Consider the following 13,890-nt stretch of genomic DNA (forward strand, 5'->3'; position numbering starts at 1 on the left):
ACCCCTAAACCACCACCTGTATATGACTCCACTGTTTTCTCCCTCACCTCCTCCCAACATTGAAAGTTTGGAGATTTAAGATGCCAAAGGACTGTAGTACTTAGTTTGTTGCACTCTGTTAGTCACTCACAGCTGAATGTATGGAATTATTCTTTTCTCTAGGGCAAGGTGTTTCCAAAGCTTCGAAAGCGGAACAGCAACAAATCAGTGGACCTGGAGGAGATGCCAGCTGAGGACACATCCACAGATTATGTCTTCAGAATTATTTATCCTGGACACAAGCATGATAACAGTAAGTTTCGAAACAGTTCTGCTTTGTTTGGAAAAAAAACCAAATGAAAAACCAAATCAGGCATCTGAGAAAATCTTGAAGTAATATCCTGCAGGTGACAAGCCACATTTTTGTAAGGGGGTAAAAAAACCAAACCTCTGATAAATTTAACTGAGACTTAATTGTGATCAACAGGTACAACTTAGGTTCCCTTAATTCAGTGAGAATTGCTATCTTAGTGGAAATGGAGTTGAGGAGGGGAATCTTGTATTTACTCTGTGTTTTACAGAGCAAGTTTTCAAAATACTCCCCTGGGCTTGCAAACTGAGACTGAAACAAAAAAGATTGCTTGACTAGCCAAGAGCAGTTTTGCTCCTGAAGTGAGGATATTTTTACTGCCCACAATGCTTGCTCATAATGTTGTTATTAGGAAAAAAACCCTCAACCATAAACCCTTAAAAGTACCCCAAGAACTCCCTGGGCTAAGTTTTCCTGGCTTGGAAGCACAAACTTAACAATGGATAAAGGCTCTTCCAAGGAAACTCAATGAATTCCCAAGCACCAAACCACCTCATGTCATCAGTGAATACAAATTCCTTACATGCAAGAAGGCATTTGAGCTAGTTCTCAAGCAGCACATTCAGTTTTATTCCCCTGGCAAAGAAGCAAGAACTTCCTGGGCAGATCAGACCCTAAAGTTTACAGGGGATTTGGAGTTACTGCTCACACTGGGACTTAGTGCAGCTGAGAAAGCTGAGAAAGTCTCCTCTGCAGCCTCCTGGGCCTGGGCCTCAGTGCTGGGCTTTGTCAGGGCTCCTGGGCTGGCACAGGTGAGTGTGGCACACACCAGCAGAGCACCTGGTGCCTGTGCCTGCTGGAGGGAGGGCTGCAGGGCCCGGGGCTCGTGGGGCAGGGGCTGCAGGTGCTGGGCCAGCAGGGGCTCTGCCTGTCTGCAGAGCCACACACAGCTGGGACTGACCTTTGCTCTCCACGTGCATCTGGCACAGGCTTCAGAGAAGGGGCCACAGCACTACTAGGGCACAGGGAAGGACAGAAGCTAGCTGGAGCCTAGAATTCCTGTGGAGCTTTGCTCAAAAGCATACTCAGCTGCTGCAGGCTGGCACTGGGATCCTTGTCCCTTGCCATGGTGTGCCACGTGTGCTCTCACAGCCTGTGCACACTCAAAGGCTGGCCTGGTTTGGTGGAGCATGCTTTGTTTCTGTAAGAAACTCAGTTTTCACAGCCATTTACAAGAGCTGTGCCCTCGAGCAGAGGGCAGGATTCAGGTCCATTGTCTTTGCTGACCATGTCCTTTTGAGCTTTCCCACAGCACTGAGTTCTTTCTTCTTATGCTCCTCTTTCACTATTTTCTTTGAGCAGTAACTATTAACTACCACCACTTAGCTGCCAGCCGCTCTACCTCTGTTGACGATGATGAGGAGGAGGAAGATAAGCTACACGCAATGCTATCAATGATCTGCTCTCGGAACCTCACAGCTCCTAATAGGATGAAAGGTTTTTATCCTCCTCCCCCTGTGTCCCAGAGCTCTCTTGCAGCTCCTTCCACTGATGCATACAACAGTGTTGGCATTATTGCAGGGAAGGACATTGCACTCACACCACGAGATGTGCAGAGAGGCTGGGAGTGGGCTCACAGCCTGTGGGGACTGGGAACAGCATCTTCCCATCTTCCCTGCCCCTGGATGTGTGTGCTGCTGAGCAGCAAACCTCCTCTGCCAGGGGGCTTCCTGCCCCACCTCCATACAGGCTGGACACCAGAGCAGGTTCTCAGGGAAGGAGGAGGGAGTGTGACAGCTTGTGATCTCACAGTGAGGGAGCAGAGTGTGCAGAGAAGGCTGTGTGGAGATGCAGTGCCTGTCAGGGCTCAGTGCATGCATTCCACTTCCACCAAAGGCTGGGTGGGCTTCAGAGGACCAGCTGTGAGCTCCACCACCCCTCCACAAATTTGTCATCTGTTTCTTCCTATTATTTAAGTTGGTATTCTCAAGATGTGTGTGCATTTGGCATCCGGTAGTTTAGCTCTGTGCTAAACTACTGGATGCCAAACAGTGCTAAAGTTCTGGGTTAGACAGGGTATGAACAGGTGTTCAAGGAGAGCCTCAATTCTTGTAGGCTGCCCACACACTTATCCCAAGGGAGCAGCCCCTGGAAATTGATAAAGCCCAGCCCAAGTTAATAAAGAGTTCTTGGAAGGCATGGATGGAAAGAAGTTCCAAAAATAGTGTTGCCCTTGAAAAAAGACTCTGTTTTAGGAAGTTTCAGTGTGTCCCAACTGATTGTGCCTGGATATGGGCAAAAATGGGAAGGAAGACATTTAACTGCCACATACACATTAACCATAAGGAACACAACTTAGTTTTTAGTCAGTTGATAGAACATGTAAGTTATCCCGCTAGAATGGCTGTCAGGTGTCTGCTTTTGGCTATTTAATCTTGAAGGGGATGGTAGAGTGAGGGATGTGCCTGTCTGGGCTGCTGTCTCTCCAGCAGCCCCATCCCATAATGACAACACTGTTGTAGCAGGTTTGCCAGCCATCTGCTTTGACATTTTGCAACATGCTCGACTTTTGCATGTAGCTGAATTTACAGATAACACCACTACAATTAAATAAAAGATGCTGTTCACTCTAATTCTTCACTAATTCAGGTACCTTTCATCTGAATCTTTAGGTTCTGTGGGGTTCTTTCCTTGTTTCTCTAATAAACAGAATAAAAAATTAGAATTTAAAAACCCAATTTTCCTGTCTACAGAGGAGAGGCAAAAACTAATGATCTAAAAATGTTTATCCAGTGGTTTTTATTTGAACCCAATAAGAAGCTGTAATAAAGACTGGGTCGTTCAGCTCCTTCCTGAAGAATTAAGGTGAAGAGCATTTTTGCATCACACTTTGTTTTGTGAAATAAAACACACATGACTGCTTCCGCATGAGCCTGTGCTTTTTCTGTTAACAAATGGGTTGACTCCACTCCTCCCTCACCTCTGCCCACTTTCTAATAGGCACTCCTAAAATGCTTTGTGCTACCTTGATTTAAAATGCATGAGATGATTTGGAATTGCCCCTCCCCACCACTCAACAAATATCTGTCTTAAAAGCACGGCCCAGGGGACTGGATTTTGCTTGTAAATGTTAATTTAGTGGCATACTTTATGACATACATTATTGTATTTGCCTTAATTTTAATCATGGGTGAGCTGAAAGGCCAGTTATTTATTATAAACCAAAAACCCCACGAGTTCAAATGCCAGCTGGGAAGGCTGAAGAGCTGAAGCCAAGCTCTCTGAAGGGAGCTGCTGATTTTCTGAGTTGCCTTTCTGAAGCTGGTTAAAAAAGCAAATAGATTTGGTAGAGCAGGGATAACTCAGGAAGCTGCATTGTACAGTTGGATCACATACTCCTGTAGAGAGTATCCTTTTATAAATATAGTGTGGATATTGGCAGGACTGGAACTGTCCTTCTGTGCTGTGTTTTAGAACCTGGTTCTGAGGGGAAAGAAGCATCTTCTGAAAGTAACTGACTCAGTCTGCCTTAATTTCTTTCATGCCCCAGCTTTCACTCTGGCTGGACCAGCAGTTTTATGGCTGATTCCAGGAACTGTAAAATGAAATTCTGAGACCTGAATTAAATAGAAGGTTGGGCTAGACTATCTCTTCTGGCCATAAATAACAGTTCCATAATATTACACAAGAACCAGTTTAGTTGTTACTGCAGCACCCTTTTCTCTATTCTCTTGAAATGTGAACTGGGATGTGCATGGGCAAGAGAGGGGCAAATGGCGAAGGGACCCTGCACAGCATGCTGCAGGTGCAGAGCAGTGATTCTGAGGATGCTGCTCTCCTGTTTCTGGAACCGAGGCTCAGAGCCTGTTGAGGAGTGAAGCATGAACCATCAGGATGCACAGAAGGAGGAGAGGGAGAGAATGGAAGAGGCTGATGTCCTTGTGTCTTGTCTGGTTTTTCCACAGACACCAGTGAGATGATAGAGATGCAAGGCTTTGGGGCAAACCTGCTGTCGTGGCAGCTGGAGCACTGCAGCCAGGGCTCCTCCTGTATCTCCTGTTCCATGGGCAGCTCTCCCTACGACATTCCCAGCTGCTTCACCTGCATCCACGACAGGTGAGCAGGCTGTGCAGAGCTTACCTGGGCACTGTGTGCACGCCACGGGTAAAAGCAGGAACGCTTGGGTGGTTGCAGCACTCAAGACAAGGGTAACAATTTTCAAGTAGTTTCTAATATAAAAAGATGACGTTAGGCAGCAAGAAATTTAGTTTATTAGGACTAACCTATTAAACTGTGCTCAAGTCACATTTTGATAGAAAAATTTCATCTAGTTCTTCTGTTTAGTGTAAAATACTTCAGCTCTGGGAATGTTATCTTTAACAAGTCATTCACAACTGAATGAAGGGCAACAGTTCCATTTGACACAGACCTCTACAGTGCACCTGCAGCAATTGTGGCTATGTGTGCCAGGGGGAAATCTCCCTGGGGCCAAAACGTTGTGGGGGGATATGCTTTAATAAGTGGAGTTTGTTATTACTGTGTCCTTTAACTAAATAAATCTTGGTGCAGAGAAAAAATTGCTCTGTGTAGGACACAGGGATCAGCATGGAATTCTTTATGCTCTCTGTCTTCACCACCCGCTCTTATCCTGTTGGTGCCTCTCCACAGAACTCCCCTAAAGATGTTGTGTGAAAGCATGAAGAGGCAGATCATTTCCAGAGCCTTCTATGGATGTAAGTGCAGCTTCTTATATCTGGCCCATGTGGTATCCATATGTTTATCTAAACAACACGGGATGTTTGGCTTAGAAAGCAGTGTGACCCTAAATTCAGGGCAGTAGGGTGGATGTAGCTGCAGTGGCAGGGTTTCAGTATTTGTGGGTTTTGCTGCTGGCAGTGTGAGGAACGATGCCCAGTGAGGACAGAACACGGTTGCACACGGCAGCGTAACGCACGGCGTGGATGTTGCTGGTGTGTGTCAATCCGTTCAGCCTCTGGCTCCACTGTACCCGCTCACTGTGGCGGGTGCAGAGGAGCTCAGGGCAGTCCCTGGGTGTCCCTGGCCCCTGGCTGAGCTGTCCCTCGTGTCCCCAGGGCTGGCGCACTGCCGGCACCTGTCCACGGTGCGCACGCACCTCTCGGCGCTGGTGAACCACAGCATCGTGCCCCCCGACCGCCCCGCCTGCGCCGCCGCCGGCCTCACCAAGGAGCTCTGGAGCAAGTACCAGAAGGACAGGAAGGTCAGTGACATCCCCAGTGGGCATGCACGGGCCCCACGAAATACTGGAGGTGTTCGACCCCAGGGTCACTTCTCAACTCGTGAGAGAGTCAGTTCTTACAGTCTCTTTGCTTCTCTGATGATGCCAAAGATATAAATTATTATCAAAGCAACTAATCTATTCAAATTTAGATTATTTTTATGGAAGGCATGACAGCCTGTATTAGGCTGGATTTCAGCTAAGGTCCTAAAGGCTCAAGCTGCAGCATTTATTTAGTGTCCTGCATGTATTTCACTGTCTCTGTACTCAGTGTGAAGTGTATCTGAGTGTACCTGGGTTAAATACTATGTATTGCCTTCAACACCTCTTTCTCCTGGCCACTGTAGAACTACAAGGAACTGGAATTACTAAGAAGAGTCTATTATGGTGGGGTCCAGCATGAGATTCGGAAGGAAGTGTGGCCATTCTTGTTAGGTCACTACAAATTTGGCATGGCCAAGAAGGAGATGGACCAGGTAAGCCATAGCTTCTGTGCAATCTGAGTTCCATTTGCAGAGTAGGTTTTGTTTTCTGAATAGCAACTGTTGGTCTTTATTAGTGTGTGATATTCCCAAGGGAAAAACACTACTGAAAACATTAGTAGCACATGCTAGCAGAGGGGTTTTCATACTGTGTTTTAATGTCTGAATGCCACTAAATGAGAGTTCTCTCTTTCTTGAAGTCAGGGAACTTGCATTCAGCTCTGTCTGTGGCATGCACGTGCCCTGAGCACACCCTGTGTGCACAAATTTGTCACTTATACAATGGGGAGACATTGACATTTGGATGGGAATTTTACTCACCCCTGTTTTATATGGTGTGTTAGCTGAATTATACTTCAGACTGCTCCTTGAAATAACTACCTTTTCTCCATGGTGCTGCATCTGCATGCATGGGCCTTTTCTGGAGCTGGGAACAGCCCAGATGGACCCTCTGGAGTTACTGTGTGGTGGTAAAACATTGCTTTTGTGACATCACCCAAAGATTGGCTGAACTGGATGGAACAGTAATGAGGCTTGGCCTGGAATATAATTAACACATTAATCTGCTTTTCAGTTAGTGTTATTACCAGGGAGGTAGCACTCATGCAGTAGCTGATTCTGTTCTGGATTAAATTGATAAGGAGGGGTTTATATATCAAAACATTTGGCATTTGCTAACTCCCAATTACTTTACATGCCAAGGGGTAATTTATATCCCTGTGAGCACCTGCAGAGCAGAAGGACAGCCTGACCTCGAGCCTTGCCATGGACAAATCTGTGTCTTATGAAGGGGGCTAAACCTAAACTAAACCAACATTGCTCTGGCAATTTGAGTTGTTTTACTCACAATAATCAGTTCTCCATCAGTTCAGAGATGGAGAAACAGAGCCCTTCACTGTTCAAACCGGGTCACAGTCCAGACTGTCCTCCCTGAATCCAGTCATCTTAGTAGATGTTTATTATAGATTTTGTGGCTGTAGTGTGTACATCAGGAATGTTCTACTGAGCACTGCTCCATTCTTTTTTTAATCTCAGATTTTCAAGAAAGGCAAGGATATTGGAGGTTTCTTGCATAGACTGCATTTTGCTGTCTCTGATCTCCACAAGTATATGAACTATCAGATTTATGATCCATGTGTAGAAATAAAAGGTATGTCTGGAAATGAGCAAGAGGACCCAGATGCTTAGTTTTGAGTGGGAGATGTGAAGCCATCTCTTATGGATGCTAGCCCCATCTCCATAGGCACGTGCATTTGTACAGCTAGAACATAAGAGATTTGGCAAGAAGAGATAAATACTGGAGTCTGTATGATAGGAATTAAAGTAATTTCATACAGAGATGTTACAAGACAGAAAATATCTGATCTGCAGAACACAGGCTCCTACAGAAGATTTTTCTCCCTGAGTTTGTACCCTACTAACCCAGGGGTACTTCAAACTTACTTGGAATTGTAAGGAGCTACTCAACACCAGTAGTAAACACGAGAGATAGCTGTCTCCTCAAAGGAATGGGTTGTTGGAGACCTAGTTTACACTGAATGTAGGAGTCTGTTAAATGAGAGACATGAAAAGTCACAACACCTGCACGTACAGGAAACTCATTGTGTCCTAAACTGAAGTCATTGCAGGTGATTTATCATCTTTGTCTTCTGATGGTATTTTTGCACTCCCAGATGTGGCTGTCCTCCAGCCCTCCACCAACTGCTGTATTTTATGATTTATGACTCGACAGCTACCTCAAGTGACAAAGAGCCTGCAGCTCTCAGCAGCAACGCTCGGGTAGCAGCTCAGCCAGCTCACAATTCTGCTTTCTCTTCAGCTCCTGACAAGTGACAGAGCAGTAAAATTGCTACATGTCCCTTAACAGCTCAAGGGGGTTTCTGTGGCAGTCTTTCAAAAGAGAAAGCCAGCAATGACAAAGACCTGGTTTATTCCTGTGGTGCCCAGTGTGGATGGATTTGGCCATGCAAGTGCAGCCACAGGACGGGGCTGTGGGAGCTGGAATCCAGAGTTTCTCCTGGGGTCTGACTCTGTACGGGCTGGTGTCTATGAACCTGTGACCTGGAATTCTTCACAAGGGCTACGTTAGAGGTGGACCAGAGGAGCTGGAAGGAGATGTGATAGAATTAGGGATGATGCAGGTGGAGGCAGTGCTTTCTCCATAGACTGCATCTGACTTCTGTGTGAGGTTTCACATGACATCTTCTGTTTTGTCCTGGGTCACTGTCACAGTAGCTCAGTGCTGTTGATAGTGTATACACCTGCTTATATAGACCCTTTCTGGTGCCTACAGTGTTATTAATGCCCAACACCTGAGTACTCCTCTCCAGTCACAGGGATGTGCTGCTGCAGCAAGAGGGCCTCAGCACCCTTTGGGCTTTCAGGCTGAGACCCTGCAGCTGCCTTAGAGCTGTCCCTCCTGTTTCCTCCCGGTGTCAGTGCCTTCTGGCAAAGGGGGGAGTGTCTCAGGACGTGTGTCTGTCTGCAGGTGGACGCAGACATTGCTCTGAGGTACCAGAAGGTGATGGCTGAGTGGAAGGCCTGCGAGGTCATAGTGAAGCAGCGGGAGAAGGAGTCGCACTCAGCCACGCTGGCCAAGTTCTCATCGGGCAGCAGCATTGACAGCCACGTCCAGCGGCTCATCCACAGGGACTCCACCATCAGCAACGATGTAGGTACTGCCTGCCCACTCACCCTCTGGGGTGGGCAGTGCTCAGCGTTGGCAGAGGTGGAGGTCAGAACAGCTCCTGAATCCTGGGCAGAGACTGGAGCTGTGGTGTGCCCACGTTAGAGTGAGGAGCAGGTCTGAATTTTGGATAGTCTAGAGCTGTTGCTAAGGAGGACGTGCCTAAGGGGCTCTAAGGTCCCCCTAGGAGGGCAGATCCCCTCTCAGCAGAGGAGCAGCTCTGCAGATCTCCTCCTTGTAGCTCCTTTAGTCGGAGCCAGCACGGAGCAAACGACGGCTGCCGTTGAGGTGCGTGTCTGGTTTTGCAGGTGTTCATTTCTGTGGATGAAACGGACCCAGTGGAGCAGGAGCCCAGGGGGCAGGAGGAGCCCCCGCTGACGGCGCCGCCCGCGGCCGCCGAGTTCGACTCGCCCGACTCGGGGCTGCCCTCGTCCCGCAACTACTCGGTGGCCTCGGGCGCCCTGTCCAGCATCGACGACGGCCAGGGCGGCTCCTTCGAGGACGGGCCCGAGGAGGAGGGCAGCGCCGAGGGCACACGCACGGGGCACGGCGCCCGGCCGGGGCTGCTGCAGCCGCAGGACTCTGTCCCAGAGGAGCAGCCGGGCTCCCAGCTCGGCTCCCAGGACTGCCTGGTGGACGTGGCCTCGGTCTGCGCCGCATCCTACACAGTAGGTCACAGTGAAGCACCTTCGTCTCTCTGCACGGCATTGCTCTTGAGCAAACACTGGTACTTTTCAGATAGGATTTACTGAGAGAGAGTCCCAAACTAAACTACACCGGGTGGGATGAGAACTGAGGATTTTTCCATCCAAATCTTTTCATCTGGATTTTGAGCTAGAGTGGAAATATTTGGGTGTTTTTTTAAGTAGGAGGACAAGACAATCAGTGTGGTACATCTGTAGCAGTTAGAACTTTCCAGTGCCTGGGGGTGTGGACAATGTACTGCTTGTAAGATTCTAATGTTATTTAAATCAAGCTAAAACCTCCATCTAGTCAAACTGAACCACAGCCTAAATCTAGATTCAAGATGCCACCACCTCTGTTACTCTTGCTGTCACCCAGCAGCATAGTTTTTGCTTCTCTCTGCTGAAGTTATTTAGCTGGAAATAGCCGTTTGGAAATAAGACAGGTTTGGCACATTTCCCAGTGAAAACAAATGTGTTTTACCTGGCATTTTTGACAGTAATTGAGTATTTCGATGTCCTCATCTGCTCAGAGTATAATTGTACTGTTTCTGGTTTGGTGATTCTCAGAGCAAATTTGCACAGAGTCCTGGGAATACTGTAAACTTGGCAGATCTAACTAAAACTTCTCTGTTCTAGATAGAGTTATTGGACACTGTTGCCTTAAATTTGCACAGAATTGATAAAGATGTCCAGAGATGTGACCGGAATTATTGGTATTTTACTGCTGAGAACCTGGAGAAGCTCCGAAATGTCATGTGCAGGTAATGAGCTTGTAAACACAACTTCTGTCACAATCCATAAGCTAATCTATAAACTGTAATAATATGCAAATAACAGTCAATAAGAATTCTCACTAATGACTTTAAAACGACTTGCCAGAAGGATGTCAGGTTAGAGCATGGGTCCAAGTTTGGAATGCAGGTTTGAGAAGATTTCTCAAGTGACAGACCCTACTTTAGAGAACTGTTGTCTGAATGTACTCTGAGGTCTGTGTTTCTCCTGATCAAGATGATACCTCCATGCTCAGAGGGCTGCTTTATCCAGGCAGCAAAGAGTAAAGGGCTGTGAATACTCTAGGAAGAGTCAGAAGGTTCTGAGACTCACAGCTGCAGCAGCTGCTTAGGATTTGATCTCACATATGGAATCAGCCTTCAATACAAGGATTTCTTCTTTCCACAGCTATGTCTGGGAGCACCTAGAAGTTGGTTATGTCCAAGGCATGTGTGACCTCCTGGCTCCTTTGATGGTTATTCTTGACAATGGTAGGAAGGGTTTTCCTTTGGGACATGCTGGTATCCTTAGTGAGGCCTTTCCTTAGAAATGCTGTTTCAGAAGGAGTTGTCTGCATTAACCAGGGCTGGGTCACCAGCAAAATCAAACCTACAACTCCTGATTTGTGTTTTCTCCACCCATGGCTGTTGAAATGGCCAACATTACTGTCTCGGGGCTGCCCTGTCACTCACTGACTTCCAGATTAAATTTTACCAAAGTTAGTAAAATTACTGTGTTCTGGGAGTTGCTGATGCTGAAAAGTCAACTGCAGGCTGGAATGTTTGAAACATAACTAGTAAAAATGGTCCAGAGTCAGGAACCAACCTCTCTTTCATCTAAATCCTGGGATTCAGAGAACAGCAAAGGGGAAGACCCTGTTTTGCCCAAGCCCTGCAGTTCTATTGTTTTGGTTCAAGAAGTGCCACAATTGCCAGCACTGAGTGTCTGCCTTGTCCCTGCAGATCAGCTGGCCTACAGCTGCTTCAGCCACTTGATGAAGAGGATGAGCCAGAACTTCCCCAACGGAGGTGCTATGGACACACACTTTGCCAACATGCGGTCCCTCATCCAGGTGAGTCTGGTCTGAGGGCATCTGAAGGAAACAAGGCTGTGCCAGAGGCTCAGCACTCACCTGATGCCACAGTGAAGGGCAGGAGCTCCAAGGAGTGGGGCTCAGGTGTGACCTCAGCTGGGGAGGAGGAGTTGTGAGTGCATTTGTGGAGTTACAGCCTGAGAGCAGGGGTGGAGGTGGAGATGGACATTTGCCACTTGTTGGAAATCAGCAGGATCTTCACCTTGTTCCTTGGCCCTTTAAAGTCATGGCGAAGATGAGCTGTGCCTCCTCAGTCCCAGCACTGGCACACACAGCAAAAGGCTGTTCCTGTGCTCAGCAGCTGCTCTGGCCATGGGATGAGGAGCACCTCTGACCTTGGCTGCTTTCAGACCACATCCTGACAGCTGATGTTTTCCATTCTAGATTCTGGACTCAGAACTTTTTGAATTGATGCACCAGAATGGAGATTACACTCATTTTTACTTCTGCTATCGCTGGTTCCTGCTTGACTTTAAAAGAGGTAATAATGTTCTGTGCCTGTCGTTTAGGGTTGTGTGGAACTGTAGCAGCTCTGTGTTCTGGTGTGAGTGTCTGTCAGGATGGTGAGGGGCAGCTGGGATCACTGGAGAGTTTGTAGCCAGGAAAGGTAATGCAGCTCTGAGATGAAACAGCACTAGAACAAACTGGAACAAGTCCAGGCTTAGAAAGGGGAGTTGCAAATTCCTGATGATGTGATTGAAGCCAAGTTCCTGCCCAGTTCAAATGCCTGTTTGCTCAAAAAGGTGATTCCACTTGTCTGTGAGCTTTGATACCTCCTGTCTCATCCTTGTGGTGACAAGGAGCAGCTCAGCAATAGCTCAGGAGCTGCTGTGCTTGGGGTGAGGGGCCTTGTCTGGTGTGGGAGCAGCCCTGGTCCCAGGATCCTTGCACAAGCACACTCCACAGAGTGTTGGGGCTGACAGGCCCACTGCAAAGCCAGGCACACCTGGGCACACCTGCAGCCTGTCACGGAGCCCTGCAGAGCAGCCAGGCCTCCTGTGCTGCTCCCACATGGTCCCCGTGGTTCGGGTTCCTTCCTGGGCTGGGCTCTGCACCACCCTCCACGCTAATTGTGTAATTGTTCTTTAGGCCAGCTCTGTGCCCTACGCGCACAAGGGACAGGAGCTGGCTGAAGGAGAGAGGGGGAGAGGGAAAGGAGGAGTCTCCAGGGGCTGTTCATGTCTGAGTGAGGCCTGTAGACATTGGTGAGAGAGGAGGGACATGGTCAGTTGAATAATCAGATGCTCTTGTAATGTTTATTCCCATTCAGAATTGTTGTACGAGGATGTATTTACAGTGTGGGAAGTTATTTGGGCAGCAAAGCACATCTCTTCAGAACATTTTGTCCTTTTCATTGCCTTAGCACTTGTGGAAGTTTATCGAGAGATTATCCGTGATAACAACATGGACTTCACTGATATTATCAAGTTTTTTAATGGTAAGAGCCGTTTTGATAAATAGTAATGAGACTTTGCTCCTTCTCCCTTCCCGAGACTGTCTGGTGCAGTTCTTGTTGTGACAAACCCACGATCATTTTAAGCTCTGAGTCTCAATGCCAGGTCCTGCAGCACAAGGGATTAATCCACTTCTTCTGTCTTTAATTCTCCTCTAAAACCAACCCTCTGGAATGTTCCGGGATTGCTGCTTGTTACAGTAATTAATTATTGCTAATGCTACATGCATATCAGTGCCAGGGCAGGAAGGTGGTGCTGGGAGTTAAGATGTTTGTCTGTGTCTCTTAGAAATGGCCGAGCACCACGATGCTGCAGAGATCCTGAGGATAGCCAGAGACCTTGTCTACAAAGTGCAGACACTGATTGAGAACAAGTGACCACGGACAGGCTGTGCCTGGGGCCGCGTGTGAGCCACTGGATGGAGCATTCCTTGCACTGTAACTCCAAATGGTGTTTTAATTGCATCTTCCATGTAACGTAATAAATAGTGAGGACATAGTAACAGACTTTTAAAACCCAAACTTTCCCTTCACCAGATGAGGTTGGTGTTTGATAGTCCTTGTAACACTGACTTTGTATTTCTAGACAAAATCTTTTTGCATTCTCTATTTCCCTCTCTAGAAGACATCTGCCTACATCTTTGCGATGTTGAAAGGGGGGATTTGACAAACTGCAACATTTCTGTTTTGACTTACTGCACCTGTAAAGCCTGGATGCACCTTGTGTGCTCTGCCAGAAGCTGCTATGGAGGCAAGGCTGGGCCCACTGTTGCAAGCACTGGATGGGGTCCTTGAAGGAGCACGGTCCTGGCCTCACTGTCCTTGCCTTGAACATGGAAGAGAATGTGTCTGAGCTCCTGTTGCTAAAACATTTGGGTTTGTATTTAGCAGTGATTAAAGCCGATAAGGTTTCTGGCTGGGAGAATGGCCTTAACCTGAATGCCACAGTTGATGGGAGCAGTGACGAGCTCATGAGCTAAAACACCAGTCTGGCCTTGGCTGACTGGCTCTCGCTGCTCATTCTTGATGGCCCACACAGACCTGCCTTTGTTCTGCTTTGCAAACTGGCCCTGTGGCCGCTCCCAGCTGCCAGGCCCTGCCCTGTGCTGCTCAGGTGAGCGGGTCCAGCCCCCAGACAGGCCCCTGGATTCCCGTGCCATGGAGAGCAGATGG

At 47.7% G+C, this 13,890-nt stretch overlaps 1 protein-coding gene across 7 annotated transcripts in view; it reads left to right on the forward strand.

Annotated features, from left to right (window-relative positions):
- SGSM2 (small G protein signaling modulator 2) overlaps positions 1–13,689 on the forward strand; it is a 35,444-nt gene extending 21,755 nt beyond the window's left edge. For 3 of the 7 annotated variants that reach the window (XM_058037839.1, XM_058037840.1, XM_058037845.1), the window contains 14 exons: positions 163–292; positions 1,652–1,786; positions 4,255–4,405; positions 4,958–5,022; positions 5,383–5,528; positions 5,894–6,022; positions 8,517–8,699; positions 9,023–9,382; positions 10,037–10,161; positions 10,580–10,662; positions 11,134–11,243; positions 11,649–11,745; positions 12,535–12,702; positions 13,007–13,689. In XM_058037839.1, the coding sequence (XP_057893822.1) occupies positions 163–292; positions 1,652–1,786; positions 4,255–4,405; positions 4,958–5,022; positions 5,383–5,528; positions 5,894–6,022; positions 8,517–8,699; positions 9,023–9,382; positions 10,037–10,161; positions 10,580–10,662; positions 11,134–11,243; positions 11,649–11,745; positions 12,535–12,702; positions 13,007–13,095 (1,971 nt within the window). In that variant the 3' untranslated portion in view covers positions 13,096–13,689. The remainder of the gene's footprint in view (positions 1–162; positions 293–1,651; positions 1,787–4,254; positions 4,406–4,957; positions 5,023–5,382; positions 5,529–5,893; positions 6,023–8,516; positions 8,700–9,022; positions 9,383–10,036; positions 10,162–10,579; positions 10,663–11,133; positions 11,244–11,648; positions 11,746–12,534; positions 12,703–13,006) is intronic. The other 4 variants (XM_058037843.1, XM_058037844.1, XM_058037842.1 and 1 more) reach the window with 3 other exon arrangements.
- Positions 13,690–13,890: the final 201 nt, after the last annotated feature.

The sequence above is a fragment of the Melospiza georgiana genome, chromosome 19 (genome assembly GCF_028018845.1).
Source record: "Melospiza georgiana isolate bMelGeo1 chromosome 19, bMelGeo1.pri, whole genome shotgun sequence".
Classification (NCBI taxonomy): domain Eukaryota; kingdom Metazoa; phylum Chordata; class Aves; order Passeriformes; family Passerellidae; genus Melospiza; species Melospiza georgiana.